Consider the following 20,682-nt stretch of genomic DNA (forward strand, 5'->3'; position numbering starts at 1 on the left):
CTACTTCTAATTAGCACTAACACATTGTGGAGCACTGTTAAACATCAGAGCTGATGCCCAGTTCTGAGGAGATTTGGAGGCTGGGATTCAGCCTGGCACAAGGGCAGGGAGAGGCCCTGTTCCCATGCCAGCCCCTGCCCCTGCCTCTTGGGGTGGACCCAGGGTTTCTGGCTGGACCCTGCCTCCCTGCTCCAACCCAGAATGGCAACTGCTGTGTCCTTATGCTCTGTATGTCTGGGTAAGTGGTTTGAGTGATATGTTATTGCCACTGTTTGGAGAAGAATATTCTTGGGGACAGCAATGCCCTGGAAGTCCTTAAGTTTGACTTTTGTGGCTGGCAATTTTGGGGACAGAAGGGTGTAGGGAGCAGATGCTCAGATCCTCACCCCTTCCCTCCATTCTTCTGCAACTGTGGCAGGAAAGCAGGCTGTGTTCAGTCGTCTTTTCATCTCTTCAAGTGCATTATTTCCAATATGAACCAAGGAGATCAAAGAAAGCATCTAGAATGGAAAGTGCTTATGTGTTTCACAATCCTAAACCCTGCCATTAGTAAAAATGTTCTTTTAATGTAATTATTTCTTAATTAGGGATTTTGTCATTTCATCTCCATGAACTGGGAAAGTTAGCACAAGTGCATCTAACTTAGATCTCAAAAAAGACCCTCACCCTGCTCACAGCATTTTATCAGTATACAAACTCTGGCCATATGGGCATCCCAGGAGACCCACGTACCCCTGTGCCTCACTTGGTGTTCACTGAGCAACTAGCTTGGAGTGGATGGACAGCTTGGGACACTTCAGAAATGAAGGAGCAGGTGTTTAAAGGCAGAAGATGAGGAAAAAGATTAATCTCTACAAAACATACCAGGCAGTCATTTAATGTACAGAATCTGGGATGATGCTGATGCTGACTGAGGGTCCATGTATTAGCTAAGAGCTGCTGGCAGTGTGGAGGTAGTCTGGTGAGCTTACGGACCCCCAGAAGACGAGCGCTGGTCCAAAGACCCGAGTGACTCTTGTCATTATTTTTTTTCTTAACTCTCATGAACCCTGTTAGTGCCTGCAGGGCAATAAACAGGACTATCTGTCTCTAACTTTGGACGTAAGTAACCAATATCAATTATGTTCTCATGAACTTGTTTTAGACCATTCTAGAACTTAGAAAATCGTTTTGTCTTACTAAATATGTACATTAGCATGACAAATACTTTGTTGTCACAAGTCAAATAAAACCATAGCCATGGGAATAATCAGTAATTTCCTGAGGAGGCTGTTTGAGATCACTCTGCCTGGGGAGAACCTCCACCTCTACATCTTTTCTTACTGATTTGGTGGGGCTCACAGGAATCAGCGAGGGTTTTCTGTAAGTGCTAGGTAAACCGAACAAGGCATTGGAGGGGTACAACATTTTCCATATTGGTGTTTGAATAACGTTTAGAAAAATTATATTGAGATCGAAGCTATTTGTAAGGGTGCCCAGATGGTATTCTGTGATCGCTACAGAGAAGGCTCTTCTCCCAACAGAGAACATACTCCATCTGCCCACTGAGAGCTGTGCATGCCAGGCAAGGATGAAGGTGGATAGGCAGAGCAGTAGCTACTGTCAGGATTGGGCACAATGTTGGGCGTGTAAGTAAACTTTTGAACAGGAAAATCAATTAATTTCAGGTTGGTGCAAGCACAGGCTAGACTAAGAAAATCAAAGCAAGTCAACACCATTTTGCCTCTGACCTGAAAAAGTAGAGAGAGGACTGCCTTTTAATAGTGTAGATGGATATTCAAAACAGCAATCTGAGCTTTGAAGCTCATTTCTTCTTACAGGGAGACAAGAAAGGCTTGTACGAAGGAACTGAGAGGCGAGTGTGATTGACTAATGTGGGAAAGAAGAAAAGGTGTGATGTGGGGGTTTTAATAGACTTTGCTACTAATTTTGCAGTGAGCTTACATTCAGGTTTTTCAGTCAAACTGTTATAAATTTATTTCATGTGCAAGAAGGTAATTGTTGCCTATTTTTAGCTTAGTGGTCTTTTTGGTTAGGGTGTGGGTAATAGCTGTGTCTTGGCTTCAAGCCTTTTTGATATCTTCATGAAAATTACACTTTTCCTATTTCTGTGCCTCAGTTCCCAGATCAGTAAAATCACAGCAGTCTGAAATGCAGTGTCAGTGTTTCCAAGAGCAGGAAGGGGTTGAATTCTTAACCCAGTTTCAGCCAAGAAATTAGAGAGCAAAGCTTTCAAAAGTAGCTTAGAGCCATACACCAGATTCTTTGGTTTTATTTCCTGAATTCTGAAATTTAAAAAAAAAATAAATAAATTACTCTTATGTGTTGATGGAGAAAAACACTTAAGCCAGATGATCTCTTGAGCAAATGACCTTATACATAGGAAGAAACTCATATAGCAATATGGCTTTCAGGCTGGCCCTCTTGTTCACTCAACTCAGAGCATGGGTAATGCAGCAGTGCTGGGTGTCTACTTACATACATCCAGACATTGACAACTTCTCAAATCACTTTTCAGGCTAGGAAGGCAAATATCCTTTTCCCATCACAATAACTTATCTCTTTGTCCATCTGCACATTATGTTAGTGACTGCAGGCAGGTAATGGTATATGGCTCTCCACATTCTCACCACATTTCATGCACTAGAAATTGGGCAGCTATAAGGAAAAATGGAATTGCTGTCTACAGACATAAATGGCTTTTTTATAAGACTGGAACTGGTCAGAAATGTCCATCTTCATCCTGTTGCCACCCACTAAAGATCTACTCCTGTTCTCCATATACTAAAACACAAACTACTTCAGAGATTCACAAAACTGCTCTTCCCTTGAAGTCTGCTTTTGGCATTGCCTTTCTTTGAGTGGCAGAATACCTGCCACTTTTTTATTTGATCACTTTTGCTTTTTGACATAAATCTTTCCCTAACATGCTTTACTTTGACAGTTCCTAATATAGCTGTGCCTAATGAGACAAATTTCAACAGCAGAAGTACTGATTGTTGGATTAACAGTTTCATATCCATTTTCCTGGAGCAAGAAATAGAAAAAAAATCATCATCCGCTACTACAGCAGGAGAATGCACGCCATACCTGAAAAACATTCAGTTTCTCCTTTGCAATGAACTTAATGGATGCAAGACCACAACTTGAGAAAGAGAGAAAAAAATATAGTCATGGACACTACACATCCTGTTATTTCTCAAAAAGAGGCCCCAGGGAAGAAAAGGGCTTCATGTAAGAAACTGGATTAGAAGTGAGATAATTTATTGCCCTAATAAGATCAACATTTATATGTAAGGATAAGTAAATATTGACTTGGTAAACATAGCCTGATAAGCAGATCAATCTGTTTATCTCTTAGGAATATATAGGAACTAACAAGCTTAATAATGTTCAGTATTTCAGACTCAGAGACTAAAATGCTCTGGTGTATCCTGAAGGAGTAAAAGGCCATTGTGTATGACCCCCTTCCCTCCTCCCCCAATAAATAATTCAACAACACATGCACACACACACACACAAAACCCCCAACCCAACAACTAAAAAGAAAAGCTATCTATTGTTCCTGGAGGATGCAGGTTCCCCATACAACAAGAACTGTCATGGGTGTTCATTTCATGATCTTATAAACATTTAACCATCAATCAATGTCATCCACAAAGCACTGTTCAGAGGATCAATTTATTTCCAGCTTCTCTCTGCTATTAAATAGAAAACAGACAAGGGGAGCTTTGATTTTGTATGAGTGGGATTTTACAATCCAAATGTGCCTTTTGAAGCATGCATTTAAATCAGATAGATATTGGAGGACATTTGGAAATACATTTAGGAGCACATTTCCATGTGCATATGGAAAGAGAAGGTGGAAACCTATAGTGCTGTCTGTACTCCCTAGTCTCATAGAAAAGTTCTCGTCATCTTAGAACATGTTCTCTCTAGCTCCTTGGGTGCAGACCTCCCCAGTGAGCAGAGTAAGGTAGGGTGGGAAAGAAGGACAGTGCATTTTTCTGAATATGATTTTCTAGTATAAGTCCCTGGCTTCTGTGACCTCTGAAATTGCTTGAGGGATCGTGCAGAATAGCAGAGGTGCTATTCCTAAAGAAGCGTTGTCCTAAAGAAGCATTGGAGAAGAGAATCCAGCTGGCTGACCTGACAGACACTCCATCCAAAGAACAGACAGCCGTTTTGTCAAGAGTGTGGAAATGCTTGTGACTAAGAGAATGGTACAATTTGTTACTTCCTCTCTCTCCCTTGTCAATGGACACTAGTGACCAAGTAATCTTGGTGACTTCAACTTTGGAGTGCTTAGCAGTGAGAGTGTAGGGTAATGTTACAGGTTGTTAGGCTTCACTGAACAAAGGATAGCAACCTATCAAAATTTGCTAGCAGGGTCACAATAGCTGAGCAACAGACCCGCCAGCCTTTGCTGTTTGCCCCAAATGATATCCTACTACTTAAAAATCTTTCATAAAATAGCTGGGACTTAGCATCTCCATTGGCAAACCCGTTTCATGGTGACCAGTTCCCTGGCTCTGGACCAGTCCTGCAGGCACTCCTATCCTCTGTGGAGGCGTTTAACAGGCATCTAAAAACTTCCAACATCTGTTCTAAACTTCTGCGCTAAACCGTGCTCAGTGGAAGACAAGGGCACCCCTAGAGGGCAGATCCATCTACAGGTGGACGTGCTGGCTGGGGCACCTGAGGTGACTCTCGCTGTTGACTGCTGGTACATACAGAGAGGGCACATACGCGGAGGCGCTCGTCGATTGCCAGTGTTGGGTGAGGCGCTGGAAAAGCGATGTCCTGGAAACGCATCTCACCGCCTTCCTGCACCTGCTGAGCGTGAGAAGATGGAGCAACTGGAGCCTGACACCTTGCTGCTGGAAACCTTTGCCCGGGCAGCGGGGGCGGAGGCGGGGGCGGGGGGGGGGATCCTGGCGTGTGGCCGCTCCTCCGGCACCCGGCGAGTGGGGGAGGCTGACGAGAAGGCTGTGTGCGAGGGGAGGGGGGAGAGAGGAGGAGGTGGCTTCCTCCTGACGCCATTTCCGAGGGGCCGAGATATATAAATGAGCCGGTTGCTGCAGTGCCCCGTCTGGGATCTTCAGCCAGGGCACTGGCGTAGACGCGCACGGTGCTGGTCTCCCCCCCGGCACCTCGCCCGGAGCCCCCACGCCAGGGACAGACTCACCCTCTGCCCCTTTCTCCCTCCCTCCACCCCGCCAGCACCATGAGCCGCCCGGCAGTGCTCGCCGTCCTGCTCCTGGCCGTGCCGGGTAAGTGGGGCCGGGCTGGGCGCCGTGTCCCCCCGGCTGCCGGGACCCTCAGCCCGGCGGACCGCGCCACCGCGCCCGGCTCCGCTCCCGCCGCGGCCCCTTCAGCACCGCGGACAGCGGCCGCCGCAAGGTCACTGGCGAGGGCCGCGCCGGGCCCTGCCTGCCCCGCGCCCCCGGGCCCCCGGGCACTGCCAGCCTGGGGACGGGACCTTCCCTTCCCTTCCCTTCCCTTCCCTTCCCTTCCCTTCCCTTCTCTTCCCTTCCCTTCCCTTCCCTTCCCTTCCCTTCCCTTCCCTTCCCTTCCCTTCCCTTCCCTTCCCTTCCCTTCCCTTCCCTTCCCTCTCCCGAGGGGGGGCACAATGCCCACATCCAGCTGCTGCACCGCCCAGGGACCACTTCTACCAGAGAGAGATGCCCCTCTTCTCCACTCCCATTTTTAGCAGGACAGGATTTCTCTGCTTGTCTCCTAGAGGAGGTGAATAACAAGCTCTCTTTTTTTTCCCCTCCCCTCACCTTACAGCCATCTCCCTTCCCGTGACAAACGACATGAATAAAGGTGACACTAAGGTAAGGATGGGCCTGTATTGGAAGGGGCAAGTGAAGATGAAGGATGTAATGTTTAACCTCCACACCTAGCTGTTTGGTTCTTGGCTGCTCCTGCTGAATTACCCTGTAGGAAGTGCCAGGGATTTGCATGAGATCCCTACAGCAGGATCCATCCCCACTCCCTTCCTACAAGGCTTTACTCTTTATGCATCCACTACTGGGCACCTGGGCAGGAGGGAAGTCCCTCAGGATGTACCAGAGGGAGCAAACAAGCTTGTCTGGACAATGGTGAGGCTGGGGATGGAGGTTGGGTATAACCCTCCCTAGTCCTCCTACTTTCACCTTTTCAAAGCTCCCAACAGGAGGTGACTCAGGGTAGAGTGGGGGGAGATGTGATTCAGGAACAGGCATTGCTGGAACTGTGTGTGTTTTGGGGGGTGTATACATCTGTGTTTGTATGTGTGTGGTGTGTTATTTAAACATGCATGTTCCTGAAAAATAGGCAACTGGCTACTCTCAGACTGCTAATCTGTCCCATCCTCAGCTACTGCTCAGCCTGTCTGGATGGCTACGAGCAGTGCGGGACTTGGCTGACCTCTCCAGCCTTATTCTGTGCATAGATCTGTGTCATACCTCTCTGACATTCATAGCTGCAATTTGCAAGTGTGTGCACTCCCAAAGAGCTTTTGGCACCTCAGTGCTTGGGTAGGTGTGTTTGCCTGTGTTGATTTGTGACAGAACCCCACCCTTCCTGATATTTATAACTCCTATAGTCTTTCAGGTGAGCAATCTCTGAGCTGCCCAGATTAAGACTTCTACAGAAATTAATGTCCAGAAAGGAAACTCCAGCCCTTTACCCTTTACATCTTGAACATCTTTCTTTGTTTCCTGAAATCTTCTAGCCACATAATGTTTTTTCCCCAGTCAGCAGTAGAGGAGGGCGCATTCACGTCAGTCTCAGCCACAGGCTCCATTGCACAGTGTCTCTGCTCATTACCTACATGGCAAGTGCCGTGAGAAACGCCTCCTCGTCTCCTGTCAGATGTGCCTGGGCCTGGAGAGCTGTTGCTTTGTTAAGACTTTTAGCCTGCTTAGCCCTTCCTGGGGCTGAGCCATGAGCTGTGAGCCGCTGGGAGCCTGCTTCAGGCCGTGTGCTGCTAACTGAGAAAGGGGACTCAGGGCAGGCACTTGCCCCTTCAACTGGCCATGCCAGAGTGGGGTGCTCATTGGGCATCTGGTGGGATGATCCATTAATTCCACAATTTTCCTTGTGTGATCTAGTCCCTGATATGTTCTATGTGTAAAACATTGCGCTTTGGTGGAAGTTGGTGCAACTCCATGGAGATGCCTCCACCAAGAAAGGTTTCTTTCCCAAGCCTGCCCTCTCCCTGGGTACTGACACAGGCTCTACCTGAGAGCAAGATCAGACCACACCTTTCTTTCGAATTCGCTGCAACTGAAAGGAGCCATTAGGGCTCTTCTGCCTTCACCATCCTCTGAGACACAGCATTTCAGTGAAGGAAGTCCTGGTCTCATTGGACAGATCAGGGCAGGGACATCATCACATGGGTACAGCAGTGAGCACTGCAGCCCTTCCTACACACCATGTTCTGTACCACCAGCATTTGTGGGTGACTCAGGGCTATGTAATGGGTACTCCGTACCTGCAGGCCTCTCCTGGGCAGCTCATCAGGCTTTCCTTACAGCAAGGGCTTTCCATGGGGAGCTGAACATGACCAAAGCATTTATAATATCTCTGGTGTTTGCCCACTCTTGTGCTCAAAGGACACTATTTCTCAACTAAAACCATACATTTCAGAAGGGCCTGAGCATAGCCAAGCTCAAACGTGGTGAAGTCTATCCTTGTAAAGACATGATCCTTTGGAGATTTCTGTGTAGGGACAGCATGAGCAGCTCTTAAGGATCTAGTGACATGTTCACAATTAGAGGCTAGCTATGGCAAAATTTCAGTCCGAGTTTCTGCACTGGATTAATTACATTCATTTGGAAAGAATCTCCTCCATTTCCTGATGCAGGCTGTTATTTCATGACCTTGTGAAACGTTACTCTGCAAGACTTGCTATTACAAAAAGTCAAGGAGACTGTTGTGGAATGACTGCACTCTTCATTTCATTATGTTACAAAGTTCCTCCATAGAGCTGGCCATATTTCTGTGGTGACTGATGTGTTTCTTTGTGTTCAGACAAAGACCTTAACTCAGCTTAGAAATCTTCAAAAAGTTTCTATAGAGTATCTCATTGGCCCAGATTCTTATTTCTCATGCTGAGAAAGTCGTTACTTCTGAAGCTTCTTCAAATACTGCTGCAATAAGTGGCTCCAGAGGTTGGGAAACACAGGAGGGAAGGATAAGAATCTGGGATGTGTTCTATTTAATGGTAGAGTGAAGTGACTGAAAGTCATCTAAAATCAATATTAATGGATTGCTTGTGGTATAGGAGAATGATACAAGGGAAATTTCCTCGCTTTCTTTTAATTTGATCTTTCCTGTAACTTCAAATACAGCAATCCCCTCAAAATGTGTAAGTAAGCGTTCAGCATTTTACGGCAGTGATCTGTAAAAGCAGAATTCTCTCCTTACACAGGGCAAAAATTTGCCCATTCCAGCTGGTCAATGAACATATCTGATTGCTTGAATGGGCAACATTGTAGATGACTGGGAGTTGCTGACTTGTGTTTAATTTCTACTGCAGCCACAGTGCCCTGCTCTCCTGAGAATGGCACCTTGTGAGGGAGGTCAGGGCTTTTAGGACTGCCAGCAGAAATCATCAGGAGAAAGAGGTTCAGTGTGTGAACTTTTTTGTCCTCAAGGCTTACTTGTATTCTTTTTTTTCAATTTAGCCTCTTTTTTTCCACAGGCACTTGTAAGCCCTGCATACTTTCTAGGCTGCTTTATAAATAATCATCCTTTTGAACTAAACAGCCTAATTCATGCACCACTAACCGGCACCAGACTGTAGTGAATGCTGTTTTCTCTCCTGTGTGACTGTTTGGGTCTACCATGACCACACAGCAGGGCTCCTGGTGGCCTGTCTCAGCGTGGCAAGGATGCCTTCACCCATGCCAGAGGTGCCACCTTGCCTTTGCGCCCGTGGCTTTCATTCTTCTATGACACATACAGCCCTGGGTGATCCCTGTGGGATCAGTGGTGCTGCTAAGAGCTAAGCCTGCAATCTCAGTACAGGGGACAAACTACATAAATAATGCTTCTCATTTTACACCAAAGAAAAGGGCTGCTGGAAAGGGCAGGCCCAGAGTTCATACTGTCTGGGAAGCTGCCTCAGGCAGTTGCAAATGCTTCCAAGGAATGTGTCAGAACTTCCTTGCTTTCAAATGACCTGCCTCCATGTACAGCGCTTCCAGTCTATAACAGATGGCTTGAACACTTAAGCACAAGGTCAAACACTTCTCCAGAGTGTCTTGGCCTTCTCTAGGGCTTGAGAGCAGTATTTGTCATCTGTGTTTGAAAGTACAATTTGCCTCACCTCGCCCTCCATGCCTGGCTGCAGCCTAACTGTTGCGGCCTTCTCAGGGCTCAAATAGCTTGCAAGATTTCAAGGTCACCTACTGAAGAGTTATGACCACTTGTTGCTTTCTACAGCCTTCCACTGAGCCCTTTTATGAGATACAGGTTGAGATGATTTTGAGCTTTCTATGTATATATCCAGATCCCCTTCAATCTCCTGACGTGCCCAGCCTCTGGGATGGGCTGGAGTCATGAGATCCTCAGCTGAAGTGTGTGTCATGTTGGAGAAGCTCTTTCCATTGCCATGTGTCATTTGCTCACTTCTCAGTTTCAGCAGGTACCTTCTGTTCCTGTGTTAGGTAAAACAGGAACTGAACATTCAGTTCTGGCTCGACCAGAAAAGCAAGAAGATCTGTGCCATCATCTGCTGCATTTTAGCCTTGGTAACAAATAGATTTAGGAGAAAAAGACAAAAAAGCAGTGTTTAATTTGTATTTTTGTCTCTTTCTAGGTGATGAAGTGCATTGTAGAGGTCATCTCTGACACTTTATCGAAGCCAAATCCCCTGCCGATCAGCGAGGAATGCCTAGAAACACTCAGAGGAGGTAGAGGCTCAGATTTAATGCTGGGTATCAGCAAGAGCAGATCTGGCAAGCAGGGGCTGCTGCTGCCCTGACACATACTCTAGCACCTGACAAGGGGTCCCTGACACACTCACCTTCCTCATGGTCACCCCACCGGGCTGCACGAGGCCCCAGAAGCAGGGACAGAGCTGCTGCTCAGCCCAGGCCATGCATCATGCTGGCACCGTGGCCAGGGGAGTGCTGGGTGACATGACGCTGCCTGGTTTTCATGGGACCTTCCTGTCATCTTAACCACACAGTTAAGACATGCCACAACAAATCAGGCCAAGGGAGAGAAAAGAGAAAACGAAGAGGGAGGTGGATTTGGAGTACTTTTTCACTTCCTGGGGGTGGGGGGGAGCTTGTCTTTGACCACCTTCTGTACCAAGTCTCCCCTATTGCAGATGAACGAATCATTTCTATCCTTCGCCACCAAAATTTATTGAAGGAACTTCAGGAAATTGCTGCTCAAGGTACAGTGTCACTATAGTTATTTGGAAGAGGGGTTTCATTTGTTGTAGCCCCTCACACAGTTTTGTTGTCTGGGTTTTTTTGTATTTTACATCAATTTGACATCATATAAATGTGCCCTGGGAAACACAGTTCCAGGACTTCCAGTAGATACTAGGTGAGTGAGGGCAGGAATTTTGCTATAATAATTCTGATATGCATCTGATGATTTAAATGACTGTCAACGTAGCTTGGTGGTGGTGCAGAGTGTAGGCATTTGGGGGCGGGAGAACCCTAAAAGGAAATGCTATAATTTAATTCAACAAATAACCACCAGCTCCCTCTTTGTGCAGCTGGAGTCTAGCAGTAAACCCAGGTGTGGCAGAAAGGAAGCCTGACTGAGCACTGAGTGGGACTTGCATCAAAAAGACCCCAGTGAAAATGTCCTTGAGCTAATGGGGATTTTCTGTTGGCTTTCTTAACTTCAGTGCAAGTTTCTCTGGTTTGGAGAGGTGCAGGCTGCTCACTGTGGGTCAATGTGGGAGCAGCAGCAGCACAGAGCTGTGCAAAGGGGTGTGCAAAGAGAAAAAGGTCTATTCTCAGGTGCCTAGGTCCCCAGGGCTGATGTGCAGGTCCCAGGCACAGGACTACTTCAAAGCCAGTGCAGGTCCCTCTGCCCAGGTGGTCTGGTTGAGGCTGCAACAGGGCTCTCCCCAGGCTGCAGGGAGAGAAGCTCCTGGCCTTCCCTCTTCCTTCTCCCTGGGGTAACCCAGATGGCAGCCCTCCCTCGCCAGGGCGTCCCTGTGCCCTGCTCCTGTGTGGCACAGCTGCCAGGGATGGCTGGAAGACAGTGCCACCAGACTGCTTCCAGAGCAGGGAAGCCACAGAGGCAACAGGGAGAAGGGAGAGGAAAAATTCAGGAAGTCAATATTGGGAGAGAGGCTCATGCAGCTCCCAAAGCCATAGTTTGGTCACTACCCATATGCCACTGGTGAAGGGGCCAGCGGGGCAGTGACCTCAGACAGGCTCCGTGGATGCTCTGGTGATCCAGAAGAAAGAAACCTGGGCCTCTTCAGTGCACTGGGATGATGCTGCCCAGGCACACCAGGGTTGTGAGGGGGAGTGCTCAGCTATCAGGCTGTGCCATACAGCATGGAGTCCACATGAAGGGACTTGTTTCACAGAACTGCATCTTGCTCCACTCTTTCCTTGGCTTGAGCCCATCACACCATTTTGTCCCGGGGCAACATGAACTCTAATCTACAGATCACAGTGACTGGGGGTGGGAGAGTCATGTAGGCCAAGGGAAAAGCGAAGATGTCTATCTTGGTCTCCTCTGTGCTGCTACAGCTGGTCCTGCTTAGGCTGGAGAGCTCACACCATCCAGCTCTGCCCAGTGTAGGGCTAGAGAGGACCGGGCTGGCAGTGTTGGCTCTTGCCTTTGCATTAAGTTATAGAAGCAGGGTGTGAGCTGGGTTAGACAGGGCTTGCTTGGCTTGCAGATCCCATTGGGATAGGGCTGCCTGGGGAGCACTGGTTGCCAGGACAGCTGCTCTCTGACCTCCAGCTCATTCTGCCTTCAGATACCTTTTCTGGGGTGTTGCTTTTGTCAAGCTGGCTCCATAATCCCAGAAGCTAAGGTGTGTGGCCTTGGAGCCCCAGACTCTCCCCAGAGCAGGAATGAATGCTGTTTCTTCCTCCCAGTGCCCTGGGGAGAGTGGCCCCCACAGCCAGGCTAGAGGGCAGAGGCTCTCAGTGCTCACCTCCACAGAGCTACGTGGGCAGCATCTGGCAGGAGGCGATTTTTATCCTTCAGTACTCCAATGCTTAAGTCTTTTGTTGGCCTCAGTGTGCTGCAGTTCAGCATCTCTTATTGCCTAGCTCACCATCAATATTAGTTTTCCTAGCAACCCTGCTTCTCTGTTTGTTTAGAGACCTTTTTCTTTCCTGCAGATGGTGATGTTTTTGATGGTGGCTTTGTTCCTGCACTTGATTCATCCTCCAGTCTCACTTCTTTTTGCAGCTCCCCTTTGGCAGATTGTAGAAAATATACATATAATTATAAAGGGCAGAGAACTATTATCCCACCTCTACTTTCTGAAACACAGGACAGGCTGTTGCCTTTCCCTACTTTTTGTTACTTGATGCAGGTGCCAATGAGCGAACTCAGCAGCAGAAGAAAAACAGTGGCTTTGAAGATGAACTTTCCGAAGTCCTTGAAAGTCAGAATGACAAGAACAAGCAGAGAGGTCAGTGTCAGCCTTCCCCCCCCAGGAAATCCAGGTCAGGCTGTAAACAAGGATGTTCTTTCTAACAACCTTGATACGTCCATCTGCTTCTCATTTAGGCATCTGCTTTGATGCTGCCGCTGACACACACAAGCAACCCAGTGTTTGCTTTGTTCTTTACCAGTTTAAACAACATGTAATTTCTGAGCTATAGTAACTGGTGATGGTCAAGTTGTTACCAAACTGATACTGATCTTTTCCACACTGCTGCCAACACTGTCACTCACTCTTCATGCTTCAAATGAGTCACAGCTAGGGAAATCCCATGCTGAAAGAATCAGTGACATAGGCAAGAGTGATTTGGGTCTGCTCCTGCTGCCCTTGTTTCCAGGCATCCAAGATAGTAGGTTATGGGTCTCTGAAGGGAAAATTGAACTTGGGATACACGTAGTACACACACTCACACAAAAGACCACATTCAGCTCGCATTTCCCCTTGTCGCTATATTTCCATGGCCTGGCTAGACAGGCAGTGTAGTGGAAAGGAGGGTTCAGCACCTTCCCTTTTCCACATCAGGAAGACACAATGCCAATGTGGGGTGATATGATTTCTTGTCCAGCCACAGCACCCCCCGCAGAGGGTCTCAAGCGGGATCTGGGGTGTGTGGCTGAGCCATGGTGGGACAGTGATACCACAATGTCAGCCCAAAGGTGCCCAAAGCGATGAGGAGCAATACCCCTGGGGGCTGCTGCTGCAGCCAGCACGGCCAAAAGCCAACGGAGAGGACGGGTGGCACTGGGTCTCCCTCCTGCCAGGGCAGACCTGAGCCTCGTGCTCCAGCAGTGTGGAGACTGCATGAGGATGAAGCGTAGCATGTTGGGCTGCCCAGGCCCGCAGGCAGCCCAGTGACACCAGTGCAGTGTGGTCACGAGCCCTGTGTGACTGGCTCTCTGCATGCCCTCACCTTAGCACTCTCCTCAGTCCTGCCTGGGGCTGCGCTTGCCTTTCCATACCCATCTGGCTTTTCCCACTGCTCTTTAGCCCCCCCACCTTTTCTTTTGCAAAGTGATTTCTATGGCTAAGTATGTTAAAAGAGGCCAGTCTCTGACATGAGCAAGAGCAAATACACAGCCCACATTAAGCTCCTGCTGAGTATCTGCTTTGCAGAAGCAGAGCTGGCCCTCGCTCCCTCTGGCTTGCCCGCAAACAGCGGTGGCTGCCTCTTCAGCCTGGTGGGAGAAACAAGGATGCAGTGTTAGCGCAGCACTTGGAGCAGGGAGAGCTGTACAAGTGCTGTATTACACTCCTAAAACATTTCATTTTACATGCGATCTGGTTTCATGGGGGCAAGTTTATTGCTGGCATCTCAAGAGGTGGTGATAAGGACCGTGCTGCAGCAAAGCACTTCGGCATATGTTTAATTTCAGCCTTGTGAGTCTCTCCAGGAGAGCAGGCACCACTGAGAGCATCGGCTTGCTTGAACGCAAGCATATGTTGAAGTGACTTGTGAAAGGTTCCATGGGCTGGTTAAGCAGATTGCTGAGCAGGGCTAAAGCTCCCTAAGAAATGCACGGGCTTCGCTGGTTGTGAAATGAGCTCTCAGGAGAGGTGTTGCTTCTTGCTCCTCCCTCTGCAGATGCAGCAGTGGAGCGCCCTGAAGAGGAGCAGCCCACAGGGTCCCTGGCTGAGCTGGCAGCACAGAAAACCCAGCAAAATGAAGATTCAAGAGAGGAAGGAAAAAACAGCCTGGAGGAGAGGGAGTCCAGGCCACGGGATGCTGACCCTGGCAAGAAGGAGGATCGAGAGGAAGCAGAGAGCAATGAGATTGGGGACATAGAGCATGCCCAGCGAGACGAAGCTTTGGACAACCGCATCAGCAAAGTCTTCAGCAAAGATGAGCAGCAGCAGCGAGGGGATGAAGAGGAGCAGCCCAGAGGCCCCAGGGACAGCCTGGAGCTCGAGGATGAGGGAGAGCAGCCGTCCAGGCAGGGCCAGGAGCAGAGCAAGCAGGTGGCAGGGGAGCGTGTGGAGCGGGAGGATGACGGAGGAGACGATGCTGCAGAGGAGGACCCTACCGAAGCAGAGAGGTCACTTGATCTGGCTGAGGAGGATGAGGAGGCCGAGGAGATGGAGGGAGACGGCAGTACGTATCTCAGACAACTGCACTGATACTTCCCCAGGGTGAGCTGAGAGCACTGAGACAGACGGATAAGAGGCTTTAAAGCCTAAAAGTTCAGGCAGGTGCTTACCGGGTTTACAGAAATACCCGCACAGACAGCCACCCAGACTGCCCCGCAAGCACCCAACCATGGGGGCCCACACACAGTGGGTAACAGGCCCGGCAGCTGCCTGCTGCTCAGTTTTCATAGCACCTGAGGACAACTAATTTCTTTTTCTTGAACTTCCTATGTGGTTTTTGACCGCTGCCTCCAAGCCCTGTTACTGACACAGTGATGTGAGAGTGGGTATTTCCAGAATCCTGGGAAAATGGGCCTAAGTCATGAAACCCACCTTGCATTGCCCCTGAAAGCTTGGTTCAAAGGTGGAGCGTAACTAGGTTAACACTTGTGCTCACTGTTGTGTTTAATGCTCTTTCAGATAATGACAATGCTCTGGGATTTGGCAAAGACGGGCGGAGCTCTGAGGAGGATGAGGAGGAAGAGCAGCCCCGGGCACTGAGAGGAGGAAGGCATCACCTGGAGGATGAGGGGATGCAGGAGGAGGAAGACACCTTCCAGCCCAGGGATGCCAAAAGCGAGGAGATGGAGGAGGAGTCCTCCAGAGAGTGGGAAGACTCCAAGAGGTGGAACAAAATGGATGAGCTGGCCAAGCAGCTGACATCAAAGAAGCGCATGGAGGAAAATGATAGTGGGGAAGACCCAGACAGGTCCATGAAAATGGCATTTAGGTCCCGCAAGTATGATTTCAGTAGTCCAGAGGAAGATGTGAGGAGGTCATGGAAGCATCACTCCAAGGAGGACAGCAGTGAAGGAGGCTTCCCGCTTGCTCCCATGCCTGAAGAAAAGAAGGATGAGGAAGGCAGTGCTAACAGGAGAACGGAGGTTGGTATACATAGGCTTAAGAATAAATCCCACCCTGTTATTACTTGGCAATCCAAACTATGCCTGGAGATGTGGATGGTACCTTGGCGTTACGCAGCCAGCATTAGTTCTCTGTGACGTTAAGGAGATGCTTGGTGACCTTTTAGTCATTCAGCCCTAGGATTATTGAGATTTGCACCTGGCTGTGCTTTTGGTTTTTATCCTTGTTTTAGTGACTAGTGCAAAAACATGCCCTGCCCCAGAGAGTCTTGAAAATGTGACAGGACTTTTGCACTGGCCTGTGCTGGACATGGCAACCAGAGCTGTATCTGGAGCCTGGGAGTGGGTCTTGTGTCCCAAAGCCCCTCCAAGTCAAAAGGAATGCTTTCCTTGGCTCAGGGAGAAGTCAGTATTGTCAGACCTCCTACAGAGGTAAACCAGAGGCACAGCCATGGTGAGATAGCTGGGTCATTGAAGTGGAAATGGTTGACAGCTATGGGAATACATCCAAGCCAGGCTTCCAAAGTCAGAGACATCCTTCCCTAGTACCTTGCATGATCATACAATCATAGAATCATTTGGGTTGGAAAAGACCTTCAAGATCATCAAGTCTAACCACCAACCATACCCACTAAACCATGTCCTGAAGTGCCCTGTCTACATGCTTTTTGAACACCTCCAGGGATAGTGACTCCACCACTTCCCTGGGCAGCCTGTTCCAATGTCTGACAACCCTTTCAGTAAAGAAATTTTTCCTAATATCCAACCTAAACCTCCCCTGCCACAACTTGAGGCCATTTCCTCATCCTATCACTAGTTACTTCATAGAAGAGACCAGCACTCACCTCGCTACAACCTCCTCTTGGGTAGTTGTAGAGAGTGATAAGGTCTCCCTTCAGCCTCCTTTTCTGCAGACTAAACAGCCCCAGCTCCCTCAGCTGCTCCTCATAAGACTTGTGCTCCAGGCCCCTCACCAGCTTGGTTGCCTTTCTCTGAACATGTTCCAGCACCGCAGTGTCTTTCCTGCAGTGAGGGGCCCAAAACTGAACACAGGACACCAGCTGCGGCCTCACCAGTGCCCAGTACAGGGGACGATCACCTCCCTGCTCCTGCTGGCCACACTATTTCTGATACAGGCCAGGATGCTGTTGGCCTTCTTGGCCACCTGGGCACACTGCTGGCTCACATTCAGCCGGCTGTCAACCAGCACCCCAGGTCTTTTTTCTGCTGGGCAGCTTTGTGTGTGGATGCTATGTGGCAGCTCAGCCCCTCCCTGGCAGCCAGGAGTCGTGGTTTCACCTTTGTGCTGAGGCCCAGCTGCAGACATGGATGTTTATTTGGGATAGTGCAGGGAGCTGGACAGTGGGGCTGGGCATGGGCTCTGCCAGTGTTTGCTCTGGGACAAGCCATGATCAGGTGCCTGGGAACAGACTGGGACAGCAGGTGAGTAAAGCCAGTTTGCTGCAGCTCTCTTGCCTCCAAAACAACCCTCGTGCCTTAGCTATGCACCAAAACATTGCCCAAAGGTTTCCTGTCAGCGTCCCCCACTGAGAGGGCATCCATCTCCAGTCGTGTTGGTTCAAAGCAAAGCCAAACATCTCCGCTCCAAGGAGGCATGCAGCAGGTGCCTGCCAAGGAGGTATGCACCTGCCCCATCCACCGCCTCACCTGCTTATGTCCCAGGTCTCTCCCCCAAGAAGGCTGCTCTGCACCCACCCCTGCCAGCAGCTCTGGGGTACACCTTGTCTGCAAAGTGGTCGGCTCAGCCTCCAAACACGGACTGGGAAGGAAGTTGTTGAGGCTGTAAAACTGCTATGTTTACAGTTGCAACAAGACTTTTGGGGTTTTTTTAAACTAGATCAGTGCCTCTGGGAGTCAGTGAGGAGCCGTCACACCAGGCACCCAGCAGTGAGGGAAAGAAAGGCACAGGCTCCAGCTCTGTCAGAGCAGCTGCCATCCTGCCCCCTCTCCTCACTTTCAGGCTGCGTGACTTGGCCAGTGCGGCACAGCCAGAGGCTGAGTGCTGTCCCCTGTGCTCACGGGGGCCAAGCCTACGGGGTCAGGCAGGAGCGAGCCAGGGCGCACGGGCACAGCACGAGGCAGTGGTTTGGGTCTGACCTCTCCTATCTTTGGATGCTGTGGAGGATCTCAGCACAGTGCTATTTTCTCACTTCTTGGGGGCTCCGGTTGCAGCCAAAGCTCTCCTCCAGCAAGGTGCACCTCAGCCGGCTGCTCCCTGACCCACTGCAAACAAAACATGCTGGAACAGCTGCTTGGGCTCAGTCTGGCTCCCCTGGCTGCTGGTGGGCACCCCGAGCTGCCAGCACACTGCTGTAGCTGGAGCCTTCCCAGAGGCTGAGCCAAGAGCCCTGCGGAGGGGCAGCATGAGTTTTTCCCTGTTCAGCAAAATAGCTCAGGGATGAGAAAAATGCCTTTTTTTTTACATACTTTCTTTTTTTCCCACTAACCACATACAGTGCACACCAGTGGCTCAGCATCTGCCCATGCTTGACAGCTGCTGCCGACAGTGGCAAGGCTTTGCTCTCTCCGCACAGGAGAGGGGCCATCACCTCAGCTCTGCCGACAGAAAAAGGCACTTTTAGCACAGTCCCAAGTTTGCTCCCTCAGAGTCTGCTGCTGCACTGGCGAGCGCGTGATCTGTGGTGAGCTGATGGCAGCCGTGAGGGACGGGCAGGGCTGGGGCTGAACAGCGAGACAGGGCCAGTTGCATATGACCAGAGTTCAGGCAAGGCCACGCAGTTACAAATTTGAGTACCTGTGCTAAATAAAATAGCTTCAGGTGACAGCATAGATATACAAGAGCCACTATAGAAAAGCGATGGGCAGTTTGAGCCTTTAAGTGACGGCTTCCTCAGTCACTATTTTCCCCAGCAGAAAAGCCTCTTCTGATACTGGAGGTACATGTGGACACCCAGCACAGCCTGGGGAGAGGGGACACTGCCGTCCCCTCCATGAACAGGGCGCATGCTGCACTTGCTGCAGATGGCAGGCACCTGTGCCTGTCCCGGTTTGACACCACTGCCTCAACGCAGGCGCCCAGTGCTGTTCAGCAGCTCCTGCCCCAGCCCCAGCTTGCCAGCCGCTATCTCTCTCCAGCCCCATGCTCTGGAGAGAAAGACCTGCTGGGGGCTGCCCTGCCGGGCAGCAGGGATAGTGGCTGCATGTCTTGTCCCCATCACCAGCTGCAGTGATTTAACATTAGGACAGGACTAATTAGTGTTGTGCACAGACATCTGTCCAGAGGGGCAAACGCAGGAGCGGGCTGAGGGGATGGGGCAAGAAACGGCTGTGCTCGTGCCACCACTGGCAGCTAGCCCCAGGCAAGGCTTTCCGTAGCTCTGGGGGGCGATGGCTGCCCGCCTGCAGCTGCTGACACATGCCCTGGGCTTTCGTTGCAGGACCAGGAGCTGGAGAGCCTGGCTGCCATCGAGGCGGAACTGGAGCGCGTCGCCCACAAGCTGCACGAGCTGAGGCGAGGCTGAGGGCCTGCGCAGGTGAAAGCCACGGCCGCCGCCCTCCTCTCCCCCCCGCCCCACGTTTTCATTTCCTGATTTAAAAGCAATTAAGCTGGAGCAGAAGCATCGTGCCTAGGAAACCCACCTTGCTAGCATCCAGGCCTGCCTGCCTCGCCATAGTGTTGTGCCCATCGCCGCTTCTTCACCTCACGCTCCCCTGTCCACACAGATGCCCACCCGCCCGGCTGGGTGCCTGTGGGTGCGAAGCGCAACCTACATGTGTATTTTCTGTCTGGGTGGGGGTTTTTTCCCTCTTTTTTTTAAAAGACAAGACAGCTTTCTAGAAAGTTCTCCTTCCACCGGTAGTTTCACTGGGTAAAAAACTGCAATAACTTGTTATCTTTTGATTAAAAGCTGAGAACTCTGACTGTAATATATTCTATATAAAAAATTTATCTAAGGAAAAATAAAACTGCAGTGGGTTGCTTCCTTTGTTTTGGTAGCTTCAGTCTTGGTTGTCAGCACGCTGCAGGGCTTGTTTGGTCCTGGCAGAGAGGAGGGGGAATGGAGGCCTCCCCTCACCACAGACACCTTGTGGTGGCATTTCCCTCCTCACCCAGGCTCCAGCGCTGCTGCCCGCCGAGGCCCAGCATCGAGGAGACCTCCCTGAGGCCCCAAGCGCCGCGGGGCTCTCTCCCTGCCCGCCTGGGGCCCGGCGGTGCCGTACAGCCCAGCCCCGATGCTGGGTGTCCTGCATGCTTCGGTGAGACGTGGGTCACATCCGTAGTTCATCGATGAACACAGGGTTGACCAGAGAGGAAACAGGTTAGAAGTTTAAACACTGGGGCAATACTTAACGAAGTCAAGCTTTTTGGACAACGCACAAGTGGGTTAAAAAAAAAAAAGTAACAAATAGGCTGGTCACGAGGAAAACTCCACTGGTCTGTGTTCCCCCAGAAGTGAAGGCTGGTCCTGAGGGGACGCCCCTCCTGCACGTTGGCTCACAGGAGCCGTGGTGGCCTGCTGGCACAGCACTAACGGGCAGAACCTTCCCCATCCTTTGGGCTTCAGGCCAATCTCCAGCTGGGGGACCAGGTGGTGTCCGGGCTCAGGAAGCTTGCCCCAAGTGTCTCTGAACACCGACCATAAGATTTTAGACTTTCTGTGTGTATCACCAGGAGAGGAAAAGAGCATCCCGCTGCCAGGGCTGTATCCCACCCCCCAGTGCGAAGCTCAGTTGTCTCCCATCACCTGCAGCCCACAGAACAGCCGAGATGCTCAGGGAATGGCTGTCAGGCTTTGAACTCAACATAGTCCTTTATTCTGCTAAAAAGATCAGTGCTGTTGGCCCGTAGAGTGAACCGCAGCGGAGGCGGGCGGGCGGGGTCCCCTCGGCACAGGAAGCCCTGAGTGTCCAGAGCCGTCCTCTGCCCACCAGGCGAGCTTCCCCAGGGAGGGCTGGAGGAGCTGCTGAGGGGGCAGTGCCCCTCGCCCCCAGCCCTGGGCGGCCACACAGCAGCAGGGGGAAGCAGCGAGGCTGAGGCACGGCCCGAAAGCTGCT

At 50.4% G+C, this 20,682-nt stretch overlaps 1 protein-coding gene across 2 annotated transcripts; it reads left to right on the forward strand.

Annotated features, from left to right (window-relative positions):
* The first annotated feature begins 5,035 nt into the window (after positions 1 to 5,035).
* On the forward strand, positions 5,036 to 19,602 carry CHGA (chromogranin A). 2 transcript variants are annotated; one of them, XM_049828621.1, is made up of 8 exons: positions 5,036 to 5,273; positions 5,794 to 5,840; positions 9,815 to 9,908; positions 10,331 to 10,399; positions 12,527 to 12,625; positions 14,241 to 14,747; positions 15,203 to 15,666; positions 19,065 to 19,601. In XM_049828621.1, exons 1-8 carry the CDS (start codon positions 5,228 to 5,230, stop codon positions 19,146 to 19,148), a joined length of 1,410 nt encoding a protein of 469 aa, XP_049684578.1. In that variant the 5' UTR covers positions 5,036 to 5,227; the 3' UTR covers positions 19,149 to 19,601. The 2 variants fall into 2 exon arrangements, with proteins under 2 accessions (XP_049684578.1, XP_049684579.1); XM_049828622.1 differs by lacking the exon at positions 12,527 to 12,625 and having other exon boundaries at positions 19,065 to 19,602.
* Positions 19,603 to 20,682: the final 1,080 nt, after the last annotated feature.

Source organism: Accipiter gentilis, chromosome 25 (assembly GCF_929443795.1).
Source record: "Accipiter gentilis chromosome 25, bAccGen1.1, whole genome shotgun sequence".
Taxonomy (NCBI): Eukaryota; Metazoa; Chordata; class Aves; order Accipitriformes; family Accipitridae; genus Astur; species Astur gentilis.